Source organism: Marmota monax, unplaced genomic scaffold, assembly GCF_021218885.2.
Source record: "Marmota monax isolate L192 unplaced genomic scaffold, Marmota_monax_Labrador192_F-V1.1 WCK01_AAM20220418_F8-fsc00269, whole genome shotgun sequence".
Lineage (NCBI taxonomy): Eukaryota > Metazoa > Chordata > Mammalia > Rodentia > Sciuridae > Marmota > Marmota monax.
This window is the reverse complement of record NW_026694072.1, coordinates 363537-382026: the sequence shown is the minus strand read 5'-3', so window position 1 is coordinate 382026 and position 18490 is coordinate 363537. Positions and strand designations below refer to the sequence as shown.

At 57.2% G+C, this 18490-nt stretch overlaps 1 protein-coding gene across 1 annotated transcript in view; it reads left to right on the top strand.

Annotated features, from left to right (window-relative positions):
- Fam222a (family with sequence similarity 222 member A) overlaps positions 1-16561 on the top strand; it is a 49239-nt gene extending 32678 nt beyond the window's left edge. The window contains exon 3 of the mRNA XM_046464352.2: positions 12482-16561. Within this exon, the coding sequence (XP_046320308.1) occupies positions 12482-13731 (1250 nt within the window). The 3' untranslated portion in view covers positions 13732-16561. The remainder of the gene's footprint in view (positions 1-12481) is intronic.
- The last annotated feature ends 1929 nt before the right edge of the window (positions 16562-18490 follow it).

Below are 18490 nucleotides of genomic sequence, written 5' to 3'. Positions count from 1 at the left end.
CCTTTTGCTTCTGGAACTGGAGACAGGAGCTGAGCCTTGTGACTTGGGCTGGACCTTCCCTTCTGCTCCCAGGCTGGAACCAGAGAGCATGAAGGGTCACCACCCTGTGCACGGGTCCTTTCTCATCTCTGCGCTGATTGGAAAAGACAGACTCTGCCTGTAATTGAAAAGCACAGGAAAGAGGGAGGGAGGAAGGGAGGAAGGGAGAGACGCAAATTGAATCCAGTGCTCCGCTGCCAGTCAGTGCCTGGACACTGGGCGGAGGAGGCTCCTGCCCCTTTCTTCTGGGCATGACCCTGGGGTGATGGAGACCTTTTGCCCTGGGCAGAACCAGGCAGGCAGGAAGAGCCAGCCCTGCCGCTTCCCCCCAAGGGAGAAAAGTCTACCAGGCCTTGGGCAAGTCAGTCGGCCTCCTGGGGCCTGTGTTCCCCCTTCAGAGGGTCAGGCCATCAGAGGGTCAGATAGGGTGAAGCAGACAAGCCACCCAGCTGTGCCCATCTGTGGTGACAATGGCTAAAGGTCAGCTGGAGAAGGGGGCACTCTGAGACCCCGCCCTCCTTTTCCTATAAAATGGGATCAGAGCAGTCAGACCACACAGAGCTCCCGAGGACCAGCTTCCGTGCATGCCCAGAGCATGGTGAACCAGACCCGGCCGCAGGTCACACCTCTGGGAGCTGAAGGGGCCTCATTTGTGTGTCCAGGAGCCTATTCCAGGTGACCAAAGAAAGTGACCTGGAGAAAAAGAAGAAAAATTCAGGGAGGGGGGAAGTCCCTTCCCCTCCCCTACCTCGGGCCTTACGCTCCTCCCAGCTGGCCAGAGGCCCGGGGTCCCAGGCAGGGTCTGCCCACCCCTGGGACAGAAAATGATTGATTTCAGCTGCTTCAGAACTTCCCACTGATAAATATTTGGCTTTCTCATCGTGTGTTAATACACAAACTGTGAGTCACCACAGGGAGGCACGGGGGGCCGTGGACGGGGATCCAGGGACTGGTCTCTTCCGCCTCCAAGGGGGCTGGGGGTGGGGCAGCTGCCCAGGAGGTAGGTGGGAGCTTCCTCTGTCCTCTGCTGGACTCAGGCAGTGGTGTGGCCCTCCAGCCTCAGTTGCTCCTCAGTAGGTGGGGGGCGCACACCTGCCTTCCTCCCGTTGACCCCCAGGGCACTGGCTTGCAGGCCGAGACAGGTCTAGGGGTCAAATTTTGGCTGTGCCTGAATGGGCACCTGCATGGTCTTGGGCAGGTGAGTGGTTGGGCCTCAGTTTCCTCGGCCATGATGTGAGGGCAGGCACGGAAGAGGACAGCCCGCGGGCAGCAGCCCCAGTGCTGGGAGCTGGGGGCTGGGAGCCCAGCCCAATGCCCATACCCATCTCTCATCCTCAGTGAGAGACCAAGGCCAGCTCATGCCCAGCGCCCACCCTCCCCTGACCCCTGCCCTACAGGCCCCCCGAAGCCCCCAGCTGGAGCTACTGCCCAAGGGAACCAGAGCCCCTGAGCATCCCAGCAGGACCACTGCTTCACTAACAAAACATGGGGCCATTTAAATTCCAGTAAAATTCAGAACAAACCTTGGCCTCTGCAGCAGATTCGATGATGTAGCTGCTGCCAATTGCAGCCCGAGGGCCCCACACCGCCCCACTGCAGGAGGAGGGCCAAACCCCCACCTGTGACCTCACAAGTGAAAATAAGCTCTGAGCCAAGCCATCCGAGAGGGCAGGCAGCCTCCCTCATCTGCCACAGTGTCGAGCCACATCCACTAACCAGTACTCCTGAGCAGAGGTCCAAGTCATCGCCTGTCCACACTGCAGGAGTCCCAGCCAGCACAGCAAGACAGGAAAAGTGAATTAAAAGATGGAAGGATCAGCCAGGCAAGGTGGTGCACACCTGTCATCCCAGCAGCCTGGGAGGCTGAGGCAGGAGGATCGCCGGTTCAAAGCCAGCCTCAGTAACAGCGAGGCCCTAAGCAACTCAGTGAGACCCAGTCTCTAAGTAAAATACAAAATAGGGCTGGGGATGTGGCTTGGTGACTGAGTGCCCCTGAGTTCAGTCCCCAGTACCAGAAAAAAAAAAAAGGATCAGAAAACTATTTGCCCAGGGAACCCAAGAGAATGAGACTTCAGCCAGATCATGAGACCAACATACGAACACAATCGCACTGTACCACAGAGGTGGGCACACATTCCATGCAGAGTACATACTTTCAGCCTTGCAGGGCATTTAGTCTCTGGTAGGATGTATTAAAGTTTTAGGGTCCAGTAGGAGACAGGCATAGACTCCATAAATGAACTGTGGGTGTGGCTGTGTTCCAAAAAAACTTTATTGACACAAACTGGTTGCAGGCTGGAGTTGGAGTTTCTATTCTATCCACCGAGTCATGCAATCTCCCCACTCTGAAATTCAGGAACATTTTCTCAACCCCGAGAACTAATTAAGTGGTCACTCCTCATTTCTCCCCAGCCCCCTCAGCCCCAGGCAACCACTGAACTACTTTGAGTCTCTACAAAATTGTCTGTTTTGGACACTTCTACGCTAATTCCTTTATCATTTCCAAAGTTCATCCACATCATGGTGTGTATCAGCATGTCCTTCCTTCTTATTGATGAATAATAATCCATTATATGGTTATGCCATGTTTTATTTATCCATTTATCAGTTGATGGACTTTTTTGTTGTTTGTTGTGAATTATGCTGGGAACATTTGTGTACAGGTTTCCTATGGATGTATGTCTTCATTTCTCTTGTGTATGTACCTAGGAGTGGAACCGCCAGCTCACGCGGTCACAGTTGACTTTCTGAGCAGGCGCCGGGTCTTCTCCAGAATGGCTGCCCTGTTGCCTGTTTGATCTGTGTCTGCACACCTTCACCCACATGCAGTATCCTCTGCCTTTTTGTTTTATGCCATCTTAGTGGGTGTGAGGTGGCGTCTCAGTGTGGTTTGAATTCACATTTCCCTAATGACTGAGGAGGTTGAACCCAGGGGCGCTCACTTGACCCCTGAGCTGCATCCCCAGTCCTTTTTACTTCTTTATTCAGGGACAAAAGTCTTGTGAAGTTGCTGAGGCTGGCCTTGAACTTTTGAACCTCCTGTCTCAGCCTCTTGAATGGCTGAGATTACAGGTGTGGTCCACCACCCCTGACTTGTTGCCCCTTTTAAATTCAGGTCTCTTTCTTATCAAGTTATAGAAGGTTTTCATGTTTTCTAGATACAAGTCCTATATCATACGCCTGATTCACAAATATTCTCTCCCATTCTGGGGTGATCTTGTGCATTTTCTTTATGGTACCCTCTGAAGACAAAAGTCTTTAATGTCACTGGTCACTTGGGTTTTTAGCGTTTTATCTAAGAAGGCTTTGTATAATCCAAGTTCCTGAAGATGAACCCCAGTGGACCCCGTGTTTTCTCCCAAGAGTTTTCTAGGTTTAGCTCCTCCATTTAGTCTTTGATAGATTTGGGGTTAATTTGTGTGTGTGGTGTAGGAAGGCTGCCCACTTCCTTCTGTTACACGTGGACACAGTTGTCTCAGCACCCTTCCTTGAAGAAACCAATTTTCCCCCCATTGAGTTTTCTGGAAACCCTGGCATACATCACTGTGAGGGTGACGATTTATTTCTGGGCTCTCTGTTCCAATGTTCTCCATTCCTGTCTCTGTGTCTTGATGAGTGTGACTCTGCAGTCAGTTTGAAAGTTAGAAGGTATGATTCCTCCGACTTTGTCCTTCAGATCTGTTTTGGATGTCCTGGGTCCCATGAATTTTAGGATCAGTTTGTCAATTTCTGCTAAGAGGCCCGGTGAGATTCAAAGAGGGGTTGCCTTGGGTCTGTAGATGAATTTGGGGAGAACGCCATCCGACACCAAGCCTTCCAATTCACGTCGACAAGGCATCCTCCCACTTATTTAAATGATTTCTTTCAATATGGGTTTCAAGTTTTCAGATATCTTGCCCTTCTTTTGTTGAAATTTATTTGTACTTTATTATTTTTGATGCTATTGTAAATGAAATTGGTTCTTTTTTTTTTTTTTTTTCTTTTTGGGCTGGGGATCAAATTCAGGGCCCTGTGCATGCTGGGCAAGATCTCTGCTACTGAGTCACAGCCCCAGCCCTGGGATCGATTTCTTTTCTCTCTCTTTTTTTTTTTTTTGTGGTGCTGGGGATTGAACCCGGGGCCTTGGGCATTCGAGGCAAGCACTCTACCGACTGAGCTACATCCCCAGCCCATTTCCTTAATTTCATTTTTTAATTGCTCCGTGCGAGTGTGTAGACGATGCAGTTTATCTTTGTGACGTGATCTTGTGTCCTGCAGCCTCGTGGGACTTGTGTATTCGAATGGTGTTTGCATCTGTGGATAGAGATGCCTTCCTCCTTCCCTTCTCATAGGAGGGTCCTTCCTTGCTTTTCATCTAATCGTCCTGGCAATGGAAGCCCCCTGCGGCACACGTGGGACACCAGGTGTCTCCGTCTCCCTCCTCATTCTGGAGGCCACATTCAGACTTTGACCATTAGGTATGAAGTCGGCCCTGGGATTCTCCCAGGGCGTCGGTGTCTTTGACTTGGAAGGATGTGGAGGGGGACATGCTTTTGCTGCCTCCACTGAAGTGACCGTGGGGTAGCTGCCCTTTATTTCTGTGGATCTGGTGTTACCTTAATTGATTTTTTGATGTTGAACCAACCTTACATTCCTGGGACAAGTCCCACTTGGTCACAGTGTGTAGTTCTTTTTATGTGACTGGATCTGGTTTGCTGGTACGTTGTGGATTTTTCTATCTCACAATGCAGAGAGGTTTTGTGTATATATACAGTTTTGTGAGGGGGGGGAGAGGGGTCTTCTGTTTGGGTATTAAGGTAATAATGCTGGGTTCCCAGGATCACTTTAGGAGTGTTCCCTCTTCTCTTTGGGGGAAGAGTTTATAAAGAACTGGTAATAATTCTTCTTTAAACCCTTGATAGAATTCACCAGCAAACCCATCCTGGCCGGGGCTTTGCGTGGTGGTGGGTAGTGTTTTGATTTCTAATTCATGCTCTTGCTATTAGGTCTGTTCTGATTTCCTGTCTCTCAAGTCAGTTTTGGTAGTTTAGGCCTAGGAATGTGTCCATTTCATCTAAGTTCCTGGTATAACATTTAAAATTGTAATAAGTCGGCAGAAGACGTAAATGGCATTTGTACAGAAAAATAAAAGTTTATTCCTGCTATCTTTAAAAGGCCTAAATAAACTTAGACGTGTGCCATGCTCAAGGACAGAGATCCAAGATAGAAAAATGTTCAATCTAACCCCTACATTTGTTAATGTTGTTGTTGTTTTGGTAACAGGAATTGAACCCAGGGGCACTTAATCACTGAGCCACATCCCCAGCCCTTTTTTAGATTTTATTTAGAGACAGGGTCTTGATAAGTTACTTAGGGCCTCATTAAGTTGCTGGGGCTGGCTTTGAACTCACAATCCTCCTGCCTCAGCCTCCTGAGCTGCTGGGATGACAGGTGTGCACCACGGCGCCCGGCCTCTGCCCTACATCTTAGGTGTGTGTGTGTGTGTGTATGTGTGTGTGTGTGACTTGAAAAGCTCACTTTGGGGACTGGGATGTGGCTCAAGCGGTAGCGCGCTTGCCTGGCATGCGTGCGGCCCGGGTTCGATCCTCAGCACCACATACAAAGATGTTGTGTCCGCTGATAACTAAAAAATAAATATTAAAAAAATTATTTAAAAAAAAAAAAAAAGAAAAGCTCACTTTGAAGTTGAGAAGGAAAGACCTAAAGTCCAGTGTGGCACTCTTGATAAGGTACGGGGCTGGGCGTTGGGCTTTACTGCCGTGGTTGAAGGCTGGGACAGGGCAGGACCCACAGCCACAGTGAGCTCCATCTAGGAGTAAGTGGGCCCCGCAGGTCACGGGGAATCCACCCCAGTGCTGAGACAACTGGCTGTCCTTCGGGAATAGGTGAAGGTGGAGCCTCCCTCGCACCGTACACACGGAGAAACCCCAGTCAGACAGCAGCTCTAACAGCCAGAAGGCAGACCTCCCCCTTGTGGAAGGACAAGGATGGAGAGTGTCATCCCCAGGGTGGGGAGTGCTTCCAAGAGGAGAGAGAGGCCACAACTAAAGGACGCATCAAACCACATGAACACTCAAGAGAGGCCACACATCAAGAGAGGTGTCCACAACACTGCCACGGACCGTCTCCCGGGAAAGAGCCCCAGAAAGAGAAGGATGGGGACCGGACCCGGAGGAGGCTGCAGCCCGAGGCCAGGTGGGCGGGGCAGACAGGCGCCAGGCCAACACAGGCAAGGATGGAGACCCGTGTGTCATATGGCCAGAGACCAGGCAGCAGCGGTCCCTGAGCACTGGGGGAGGGGGAGTGGGATCTCCAAGACTGAGCCCAGGCCAGGGCTGAAAGTCAGGCCAAGGGGGACAGGAGCACCCCCAGGCTCCCCTACAGGGTCCCTCAGCCACCCCAGGGCTCTGGCTGGGCCTCGGGGTGAGGAGGCGTGTGTGTGGGTGTGAGTGGGTGTCTGGGCACCCCTGCCCACCTTTGTATGTGCAGGATCCCTGAATGTCCGGGCACATGTCTGGGCAGCGGCCTCTGCTGAGCACCTTCTGTATACCAGCCTTCTGACACACACACACACACACACACACACTCATTTGATCTTCTCTCCTTCCCCCAGGGGAACAGAGGGCTGTGGTCACTTCCCAGAGGTCCCCTTCTGGTAACTGGAACAGCTGGTTTCTAACCAGGTCTGACCCTCAGACCATTACCCAGGTCAGGGGGCTGGGGCGGGCCGTGTCCCTGGGACATCCAAGGGCTGAAGAGCCGCCCTGCCACTCCAGCAGCGGCCAGAGAACAGCTGCGTCTGCCCTGGCCAGGCGGCCCCCCTCCCCCTCCCGGGCGACCTCATTAGGGATTCTGCTGGTGCCACCAGCTAATTAGTGTCACGTTAATTGAGCATTCAGGAGGCTGCCACCTCCAAGGGCGGAGTGTCACCTCGAAGGGGAATGCAGATGTGGGGCCGCTTCTCCCTGGGGGCTGGGGCCAGGCCCTGTGCCCAGGGGCCCCTTCTGTCCTGAAGCCTGACACATCCTCGCTCCCCCATTTTAACCCAGATAACACCCCGTGTGTCTTGGCGAGCCTTCATGGAGGAGGCAACAGGTCTGAACACCTACTATGTGCCACGCACACCTGTCATTGTCTCCTGTGGGAAAGTGACAGGCAGCCCCACTCTACACCCAAGGACCTGAGGTCACCCAGGGAACCGCTGCTCCGGGGTCACACTCTGTGAGCCAGTGGGAGCCGGGGGGCCACAGAGCCATCCAGGAGGTGGCTCCAGAGCCTGCGGCTCACCACTCCCAGCCCTGGGACCTTGAGCTAGGGACTTGTCCCCTCTGAGCCTCAGTCTGCTTCTCTGTCACTTGGGGCCAGCTCCAGAACAAAGGGTGGAGAGGGCTGGACAGAGCACGCCTCTCCCTGGAGGGATGGACCCAGGTCCATGGCTGGTGCCTCGGTCCCCAGGGGACAGTGAGGCCAGGAATGCTGGGCTGGCGTCCCACCTCGCCCTGGATGAGCAGTTCTGTTAGGGGCTCCAGGGGGCATCGAGCACCACAGTGATTCGGCATCCCCTGTGACAAGGCCACCCCTTCGTCCCTTCTTGCAGATGAGGACTGGAGGCTCCCGTGCCCAAGGTGACCCACAGCAAGTGGCAGAACTGGTGACTGGTCTCCAGCGGAGCTTAGCTTCTCACCACGGTGGTCGCCACCCACCCCCTCCCCCCCAGCCTCCAGCAGGCAGCCATGCAGCCAGGCCCCCTCCCGTCTCCCTGTGGCGACATTAAATCCCACTCAGAGGGCTGGCTTTAATTGGCTTAATATACTCGTTAATAACCGCGTCTATTTAACGCACCTGTAAAAGGCCCATAACATTAACTTAATGGCGGTGACGATTCGCAGCACTTCCAGCCAGCCTTTTACATTTCCTGACAAGCCCTTAATGGGGGCCTCGGTGGGCAGAGACGGTCAGGGTGAGGGACAGCACGAGGCGTGGCCTGGTTCACAGCCGGGCACCTTGGTTTCTGCACACCCCAGTCCCCCTTCTCTCCAGGTCACAGTGCGCCCTCCAGGGGCCTGAAAGGGAGGAGGCACCGAGGGAGGTCTGAGCCTGGCAGCCCAAGGTGGTGGCGGCTTCAGCGAAACCAACACCCGCAACACCCACGGTGCCCATGGGCCTAGGGACCAAGCCAGGCCAGCCCTTTACGCTCCCCAGGAAGCCCCCCCCCTGCAAGGTCAGCAGCAGCACTGACCCATTTTACATACTAAGAGAAAACTGAGGTTCAGAGAGGGGCATTCACATGACCGAGGTCACACAGCAAGTGTGTAGCTGAGCTGGGATTTGAACCAGGTCTGTGACTAGGAGCCTGCATGCCACTCCACCCCTCAGGTGCCATAAGGCCATCTGCCACAGCCTCTCCTCTGCCCTGGGCAGAAGGGGCAGCTGGAGTGGCCAGCAGGCTGCTCGATGCCAAGGGTTAAGGAGGATGTTTGGAAGAGGGCCAGATGCAGAGGTTAAGAGCATCCCCTCCCCCAGGACCCAGGGGGACCTCCCCCATCCTGAGTCAATAGCGGTCATAGCTGGCCACTGGTGATGACAGAGAGGCAAAGATAAAATTCCCTTCCGCCTCGGGATGCTCTGCCGCTCCTCGGGTGGCCCCTGTTGACGCCGGGGGCTGTTTCCTTCAAGTTCTGGTTCCACCTTGGAGAGGGAAGGAGGGAGACCAACTCCTCTCTCCACCCACCTATCCCCCACCTCGTCAGAGCCTGGGAAAGCTCACTCTGGTGCCCATCCAGTCCCTGCTGCTGGCCGGCTGAGGGGCCCCTCCCCCATCACCAGCTGGGTCCTGTGACCTGGGTCTTCCCCAGCCCGGGCTCCTCCATGGGGTCCACACCCAGGTCCCCACAGTGCCCCGAGGTCCCCACACCTCTAGTCTGCCTCCAGCCGTCACCCCAGTCGCATGGGCTTTATAGGGGGCTGTGGAAGTCGCATCACTTCTAGGCTCTTCAGTGGAATCCAGCAGCCGCACCAAGTCAGAGGCGCCAGGCTCCGCTCTGCAAGAGTCACGTCACTCATCCTTCCTGCTTGGTCCCTGTTGGCGGGATGGATTGCTGCCCCCCACCCCCAGATGCCAGCTCCACCAGGCGGGGGGGTTTTATCGGCTTTGATGGGTGCTGGTCCCCGAGGCCCAGTATGCTGCCCGCATGCAGGGGGACCAGGAGATGGCAGGCGGGGCCTGGGCGACGGCTGCTGGGGCACAGGGAGCGGCGGGATGGTGCACCGGGTCATGGCCTCGCCATTCCTTCACTGTGGTGTCTTTGAGCATCTGCTTCTTCCTGGGAGCACTGGGGACACAGCGGTGCACAGCAAGCCGACACAGGAGCCCGAGTCTGGAGGGTGTGGGGGACCGCTGGGGTCTGTCCAGGCGGGACTCTGCTCCAGGCCGCCAGAGGGGCAGGGCAGGGCAGGGGCCTGGACAGCAGTGACAGCTGCCTGACTGGGGGGCTTCCAGCGGGTCACCTTCCTGCGTCCGCCAGCCCCTGGGCTGACTCTGGTCCTTTTAATTCTATTGAAGAAGAGTGAGGCTCAGGAGTCCCCCAGCTCTCCGTGGGCCCTGCCTGGGTTGGGCAGGGTGACTGTGACCCAGAAAGTGGACAGAGGACATGGGTCCCAGCTCCGCTCTGCTGGCTGTGTGGGAAACCTGGTGTCCTTGCCTCATCTGTATAGTGGAGACCCTGGGTGTCATCTCTTCTGTGTGGCAGGTGACTCCAGAGCTCAGAGGCTTAAAACAGCAGCCATCCTCTGCTCTCTCCCTTGCCTTGAGTGGCTTGGCGTCTCTCAGGAGGGTACGGTCAGCACGTCACCCAGCGCTGCCCTCTGACCCGGAGACCAGAGGCCTCCACTCATCTCCCTTTCTCCAGAGGCTGCTCCAGCATCCGCTTGTGACAGAGGCTCCCCCCTAAGCAAGTGATGCAGGCAGAGCCAGAGGCAGCCACGACATCTCTTGTGACCAAGCTCCGGCAGCCACACGCCCCCATCCACGTGTTCCAGCCACACGGTTCACCAGCCCTGCTTGGCGTGGGTCCCAGGTGCCACAAGAGCGTGTGAATTCAGGGGTCAGAATCACTGGGCAGTGGTGGGTCTCGGGGGTCAGTTCCCGAATGCCAGGACCTGTTTCCTATCTGTGACCCCAAGAGCCACCAAGTCCTCCAAACAAGAGCCACCAAGAAGAGCCCTGGGCACAGAGGCTGGCATCTGTATGTGCCTGCCAAATGGCACCATGTACTGGCACCACGGTCATCTCCCACAAGAGCCAGAGGGTCCGCACCACCCTCCAGGAGCCCAGCTGGCCAGGTGGGGGCAGGAGGCCCCTTCCTTGAATTAGTGGAGGCCGGGAACACTCGTCGCTTTCTTCCCCCTTCTTAAGGTTTTAAACACCTAATTTATTCCATCCATTAGATAGATTTTGTAGATTTAATCATTTTCACAGTTGGTGGCTCATTGGATACTCAAGATAAACTCCAAATGGAAGTATAATGGTGAGGACAAATGAGTTTTCACACCACAACGGCAGAAACTTGCTTGGGAAGAGACTTTAAGAGGAACGAAAATACATACAGATATAATTTTTTCCCCGGCAGCTGGTTTTGCTGACTCTAGTCGGGTTACCACAGCTAATTTCACCAGTTTTGTTCATCTGTAAAATTGCATAAAAGTGACATTTTTGTGCTCATTATAGCAACTGCTGATTTATGGCTGGCAAATGAAGAACGGGTCCCTTTTTTGAGGGACTCTCCGAGCGGCGCTAAGTGTCCATGAAATTGCTTGTATAATGTAGTTTAAATCCAATCTCGGAGAAAGATTCCCCCGTTGGCCAAAGTGACATTTCCATTCTCCACACTGAGTTTATTTGAGGCCACTTGGGGGGGGGCTGCCCCAGGCGGGGTCGGGATGGGGACCCACCGTGGGCTCACCTGCCCTGCCCAGGTTAGGACACAGGGACATGGCCCCAGCCCCCACACGGTGTGTGATGCCACCTCCTCCCTTCCTGCTGCCGGACTCCGCCCGTGGCTGCCCGCTGCCCCCAGGCAGGGCTTCTCCATCCTGCTCCCGCTGACATTTGGAGCTGGAGGGGTCCTGGTGTGTGGGGGTCTATGCTGTGCATTGTGGGATGTGTGTCTACCCACCAGACGCCAGCAGCACCTCCACCCCCTGCTGTGACAACCAGACACGTCTCCAGATGTCACCAGTGTACCCCTGCAGAGAGACCCGCTGCCCCCTGTGAGAGCCCCTCCCTGGCACCTCTCCGTCCCTCCTCCCATGCAAGCCTTCTCTGGCCTTTGTGCTCATCCTAGGTTACTTACGGTACCCACCCGGGACGTTCTCCCTCACCAATGGACCTCTGCCCTGCCATGTCACTCCCCTCCCTCCTCACCCCTGCCACCGTGGATTCAGCCCTTCACTGGGATCCATTCCCTCTGGAGAGCTGCCTGCCCCCCTGGCTGGGTCCATTCCCTTAGCCTACGCGCCTCCAGGGCAGGCATTTCACTCAGATCAACTGGGAGCTGGCAAGCAGGGGAGGCTCCGGGAGGATCAGTGAGGAGGCTGGCAGTGGCAGGGTCTGCAGCAACAGCCCCACCTGTGCCACCTGGAAGGGCAGCACGAGCCCCTTGCTCTGCGGAGGGCGTATTAACAGCACCAGGTTCCACTAAAACTGCCCCCTCACAGGTAGCCTTAATAATAGCATTGCGCTATCTTACAGATGAGGAAACCAAGGTCCAGAGTGGTGACCTCATTCCTCCAGGTCACCCTGCAGACCCATTCCACAGGCAGGGAAACTGAGGCTCAGCTGGGCAGCCAGCTTGCCCAGGGCCACACAGTCCCATCCAGCCCCAGAGCCCAGGGTCTTTCCATCTCGTGCAGCCCCTGTCCCTACTACCTTGGCCCCAGAGAGGCTGTGAGCTGCACTCAGAGATGTCTGGGGACCCGGAGGGGCTTTAGAGGGGTGGGGAGCTCCACCCATCATGACCCACTCCCCTGGGGCAGAGCCAGTTGTGCCCACCCACTGCTAATAGCAGTGAAGGAGTGACGCGGCCCTGATGAATCTCACCAACAGCGTTAAGTGACACAGGCACTAGGACACCAGCGACACCAGGTGCGGTGTGGGGCTCCATCTCATCATGGATGGAAACCAGAAATGAGCAGCCTGTCCTGTTAGAGCTCAGGAAAACTCGGGTGTGGCTGGGGACTTTAGGGGACGCAGTGCCACCTGTCACCTGGGTGTGCTCCATTTGTGACAGTCCACCAACCCCATGAGGCCTGCACTTTCCGTACATCACAGCTTTAATTTTGGAAGGAGTGAACAGACAGGGCAAGGGGGCTGGGCGGCCCGTAGCTGTCGTGGGCAGCAGGAGGGTGCAGTCTCCGGGCCTCACCTGTGCCTTTGTCCCCACAGGTGAGACGGTGGCCAGCTCCATGCATTCCTCCCGCTACCCGAGCCCGGCCGAGCTGGACGCCTACGCTGAGAAGGTGGCCAACAGCCCGCTGTCCATCAAGATCTTCCCCACCAACATCCGGGTGCCGCAGCACAAGCACCTCAGCCGCACGGTCAACGGCTACGACACCAGCGGCCAGCGCTACAGCCCCTACCCGCCGCACAGCAGCGGCTACCAGGGCCTGCTGGCCATCGTCAAGGCCGCCGTGTCCTCCTCCAGCGGGGCCGCACCCGCCGGGCCGGCCAAGGGCGTGCTCAAGAGCGCAGAAGGCAAGCGGACCAAGCTGTCGCCTGCCACCGTGCAGGTGGGCATTGCGCCCTACCCAGCCCCCAGCACCCTGGGGCCCCTCGCCTACCCCAAGCCCCCCGAGGCGCCTGCCCCGCCACCCAGCCTGCCCGCAGCGGCCACCACGGCCTCGGTGATCCCCCTGCCCGGCCGCGGGCTGCCCCTGCCGCCCTCCAACCTGCCCTCCATCCACAGCATCCTCTACCAGCTCAACCAGCAGTGCCAGGCCCCCGGCGCTGCACCCGCCGCCTGTCAGGGTGTGGCCGTCCCCCACCCCAGCCCGGCCAAGCACGGCCCGGTGCCCAGCTTCCCCAGCATGGCCTACTCGGCCACCGCGGGGCTGCCCGACTGCCGCAAGGGCGCCGAGCTGGGCCAGGGAGCCACGCCGGCCCTGACCCTGGCGGGGGCCACCAAGCCCGCAGGCTACGCCGACGGCGGCCTGGATTACCTGCTGTGGCCCCAGAAGCCGCCCCCGCCGCCGCAGCCCCTGCGCGCCTACAGCAGCAGCAGCGCGGCGGCCAGCAAGTCCCCCGAGGCGTGCGGCGGGCGGGCCTACGAGGGGCTGCCCGCCGGCTTCGCCGTGGGCCAGTACTTTGCTGCCCCCTGGAACAGCGTGCTGGTGACCCCCACCAGCGACTGCTACAACCCGGCGGCCGCCGCGGCGGTGGCGGTGACTGAGCTGGGGCCCGGGACGGCGCGCGAGCTGGCGGGGCCCGCGGCCGACGGCCTCTCGGGCCTGCCCAGCAAGAGCGTGTGCAACACGTCGGTGCTGAGCAGCAGCCTGCAGTCCCTGGAGTACCTCATCAACGACATCCGGCCGCCCTGCATCAAGGAGCAGATGCTGGGCAAGGGCTACGAGACGGTGGCCGTGCCCCGGCTGCTCGACCACCAGCACGCCCACATCCGCCTGCCCGTCTACAGATAAGGCCGCCCGGCGCAGGCGCGGACTGACGGCCCGACGGGGCGGGGACGCAGGCTGCAGGCGGGGTCAGGGGCGGGGTCAGGGGCCGGCCCTGCGCCCGCCGATCCCGCAGGGAAGCCTCGGTGCCGCGCACCGAGAGAGGCTGGATGACCTCGGAGGCCCCACCCCATCGGCTACCCCAGGACACGGGGAGGGCCCGGGGATGTCCATGCCTCCCTCCACCTAGGCCGGCAGAGGCAGGGAGAGAGAAGCCACCGCAACGCAGGAATGGTTCTTTCTGGGTCTCTAGAAGAGGGGCTCAGACCACCAGGGTGGGGTGCAGGAGGAAATGGGGTGCTCCAGAGTCTCTTCCCACAGTCTCCCGGAAAAAGGAGCAAAGGGGGGCCTTTAGGAAGTCATGGGGTCCAAAGGGTCCCCCTGCCAGTTGATCCAGGTGAAGACCACTCCGACCCCAGAGTCCTACCGTCACCCCCACCTCAGTCCCTCCTCCCTCAGTCTCTCTCCCCCCCCTCCAGATTTCTTCTTAATAGAATTGCAGCCCCCCCCCCCCCCGGACACACACACCATTCTCTGTACCCTGGACCGACATCTACCCCCCTTCCCTCCAATACATCTTATAGGGCTGCTGGGCACAGTTGTGCAAGCTGCACACTGCACAGGGGACCTCCTTCGAGGACACCACCTGCATCTTAGATTTGTATATTTATTACAATTTTCTGCATCCTGAGGAAGAGGCACCATGGGGGCTGGCAATGGGCCTGCAAGCTTAGACCCCACTCAGAGGGACCCCACTTACCTTCTTTGGAGGGAAGTTTCCTGGGAGCCAGCAAGGGGGCAGCCTACTGATTGTACTTGGGAGACCCCATCCGACTCCTTTCTGGCAGACTGGCCTCCAGGGCCTGGCCCCCCTCGATCATGGGGGGAAGGGAGGCAGGGGTCCCCAGTAAGTCCCCAAGGCCTGAAGTCCCACACGTCGTCTCGGCCCTCCTGGCGCTCGGGCCCGGTACTGTATCTCTCCAAGGCCTGTTCAAGCACTAAGTGCATTTACGAATCTCTGAGAATGTTTTTTTTTTTATACTAAAATTGACCATTATATTCTACTGTGAGAAGTGCGCTCCGCACTATATTGTTTTAAAAATGAAGAGAAAGAAAAAAAGAGGAAAACGCAGAATGGTGTCTGCGCCGTATGCTTGCTTTGGAGTCTGGGTTGTGCTGCTCTTTCTTCCTGCCCTTGGGGGTGAAGTGGGCTGTGTCCTCCCCAGCTGGGCTGACCTGCCGTGCCTGGAGCTAGTTTGGGGAGCCTCAAAACCACCTTGCAAGTGGGGAGGTGTCTGAGAGTGAGAAGCTGAGGATCAGAGACATGCAGTGATCTGCCCAAGGTCACACAGCAAGTCTGCACATCCTGCCTCAGCTTCCCCAGGCTCTTCTCCCCTAGGCTTACCAGCCCAACATCTGGGCCAGGAAAACTCAGAACCTCCCCCAGTCTGAAGCCAGGCATCCCTCTTATGTGCGGGGCCCTGTGGCCAGCTGGTAAGTCCAATGCAGAGGAGGGAGCGTCCACCTCCCCAAGACCAGGCCCCCAAGTCTGGCAGCACAGGGAGCCAGTCCCCAGGAGGGTACTGGGCTCCAGACCCTGGGTTCTCCAGCAGCTGCCCAGCCTCCGTGGAGGGGGAAACCGAGGCGTTGGGAGGAAGCAGCCGCTTCGGGTGAGACCCAGGCCCTTGGGAGCCGGTCAGCGAGGCAGCCCAGCACCCAGCCGAGAGGCAGAGCTGGGGGGACCTGGGAAGGAGCATGATAGTGCATCATTAGCACCGGCCCCGGATGCCAAGGGGACTTTATGAGCCACTCATTTGTATCTCACAACCACCCATTTACACATGGGGACACAGAGGACCTGTGGCCACCATCAGGGCCAGCCCAGTGCCAGCTTGTTCTCTGGTTCACCCAGAACCCACCTGGAGAAGGGCAGAGGCAAGACCGCAGCCGAGCTCATGGCCAGGTCCCTCGCATCCGAAGGTCTGGGCAGCCCACCGCTTACATCTTGGAAAACCTCCTGGCCCTGCCAGGGTCTGTACCTGCCCCGACATGGACTCCCTGGGTGCCTCAGTCTCCCCATCTGAACCCTCTGGCATGGGTGCTGTTCCAGCATGTCTAGTCCTGCCCGGTATTTCTACAGTCCCTGGGGATTACAGGACAGGACACTGTTGCTGTCACCAGCACAGCTCACGGCTTGTGCAAACAGCCGGGGCACCAGGCTCAGAGCTGAACAGCACCTAGTCCTCTGGTCACTCAGCACGGCATGCTGCATGGTCGCGCTTTACACGCCAGGTCCTGAGGGCTGAGGAAGGACCGTCACTTTGTCCAGCTGAGGCCCAAGGACGGAGAAGCAGCTGGCAGAGGACACAGGCCTGTCCAGTTCCCAGCCTGAGCTCTCGATTGCCGCGCTCTGCAGACGACCCCTGCCCGTGGCCGGTTCAGCTCCAGAAGCCAGGCCCATGGGTCCGCGGCCCGGGCACCCCGCTATCAGGCTGATGAAGGGGCTCCCTGGCCCGCCCCTCCTTCGGAGCCGCACCCTTCTGTGTCAACCCTAACGTCCTCCTCCCCAGGGAACCCTCCTGGGCTCATAGCCTCAGTAGCCAGGGGTGCCCGCACCTAACGTCACTATTCCTAACATGTCCCGACTCGGCCACCAGGAGATGGCCTCGTCCTCTGGCAATCAGAGCTGCCCCAGAGCAGAGGGGGCCCCAGGAGCAGAGGGCAGTGGAGGGACCCGAGTCAGCAGGCACCCACTTTTCCAGGGTGGCTCCCTGTTTTCTGGACTCAGATCCATGTCTTAGACCTGTCCCCCAGGAAGCCAGGACAAGTTCAGGCTCCTGAGCTTGACCTCCAAAAAGCAAGACCTTGAACTAGCGCCGTTTGGCCTCAACTCCAAGCCGGAGACCCACAAGCTCCCGTGAGGTCCCACGGGGCTGCGTGGCCTCTGAGCGGCCAGGGGGTCTCTGAGGGGCGTGGCCCGCTCCAAGGGGGCGTGGCCCGCTCCAGCCCGCCCCCTGGAAGGTGGGGCTACAGCAGCCAGGTTATTTTCTCTTTAAATCGCCACCATCACCAGCTCACCAGAGTGGCAGGGGGGTGGGGGGAGGCAACAAAACTGTCCTCGGCATCCCGCCACCACCACCACACGTAACCCTGGACAACTTGGGGGACCTCTCAGAGCCTCAATTTCTAGATCTATCAGAGGCAGAGGTGGCCCCTGAATTAGTACAGTGAGAAGGGCCTCCCCAAGGGCACTGGGGCTTAGTGGTCAGACCGAGCTAGTCTGCCCCCATGAGCAATGTGGCTTGGGCGAAGTGATGGTCCCTCTAGCCACCTCTTTGTCAACTGCAACCTGAGGCTGATCAACACATGAGCCCAACTCACCAAGGCTACAGTATCTTTTTTTTTTTTGGTACTGGGGATTGAACCCAGGGTGCTCTACCACTGAGCCACACCCCCAGCCCTTTTTATTTCAAGACAGGGTCTCACTACTTTGCTGAGGCTGGCCTTGAACTTGCCATCCTCCAGCTTCAGCCTCCGGAGTAGCTGCAATTACAGAGGTGAGCCACCAGGGGGAACCTGACAACCTTACAATTTTTGGACTTTACAGGGGTGCAAGAGCCGCAGGCGTTCAGTAGAAACTACTTTGAATTTCGATTCTCCTCCCCCAGTAGACTTGAGGAAACTGAGTTCCTTCTCTTCAGGCCTCAGTTTCCCCAGTTGCAATGATGGGGTTTATTTCTGGGACTGCCACATCCTAACTGGTCTTCATCCACCACCTTAAGCGAGGCACAAAGCATGGGAAGACCCTCAGGGAGAGTGAGGAAACCCACCATTGAGAAGTGGGGGTGAATACCCCTATTTTGAAAAAAGAAAACTGAGGTTCAGAGAGAGGAGGCAACTTGTCCAAGGACACACAGCAGTTTGACCCTCCAGAGGCGAGTTTAGGCCACCTTCTGCCCTTCTCGGGGATGGGGGTATTTCCTGGGTCTCACAGACTCGGCTCACCTAAGGAGGAGCTCAGGAAGCTTCTTTCTGACGAGGTCCCCAAGTTCCAAGTTCCCCTCAGGTCTCTTCTGCGGAGGCCCCCAGGTGTGGCCACAGCGACCCCCTGGTGGCCAGTCTCCAGATCTCAGCAGCCCCGCCCAGATGGAGGAAGGGCAGATCTGAGGGAGTGCGGGGGCCTTTGCATGTGGTGCTGAGAGCAAGCAGGACCCTCTGACCTCACAATCCGACCCCTGCTCCAACACTAAGGACCTCAGGGTGCTGAGAGCTGTGGCCCTGGGTTGAGTCCCAGCTCCACCCACCCTAACACAAGGCCCTCTGTAGAGAAATGGCAAGTGGACACGTTTGGAAAGGCCACCAACACTCAAAAACTATCCTACCACCCCTAGAAAATTCATATTAAGGCATTCTAGGTTCATACCAGGCTTCATTTTCTTCATCTGTAAAATGGAGGTAAAAATTTGTGCTTGCATCTGTATGATTTTAGCTGATAGAAAATCCGGATTCAACTGAGAGAAAGACAATGTATTCTCTCAAGTAATCATAAGAAGATATAAGGTCAGGTGGCCAAAAGATGGCTAAATTCAGCAGCTCAGTAATGTCATCAAGGGCCCAAGTTCTTTTCATTCTTCTGTTTTGCGGATCCTCCTCATGGCCACAACATAACTGCTGCAGTTCCAGGCATCACATCACATCAGACCTGACAATTTCGAGGAAAGAAAAC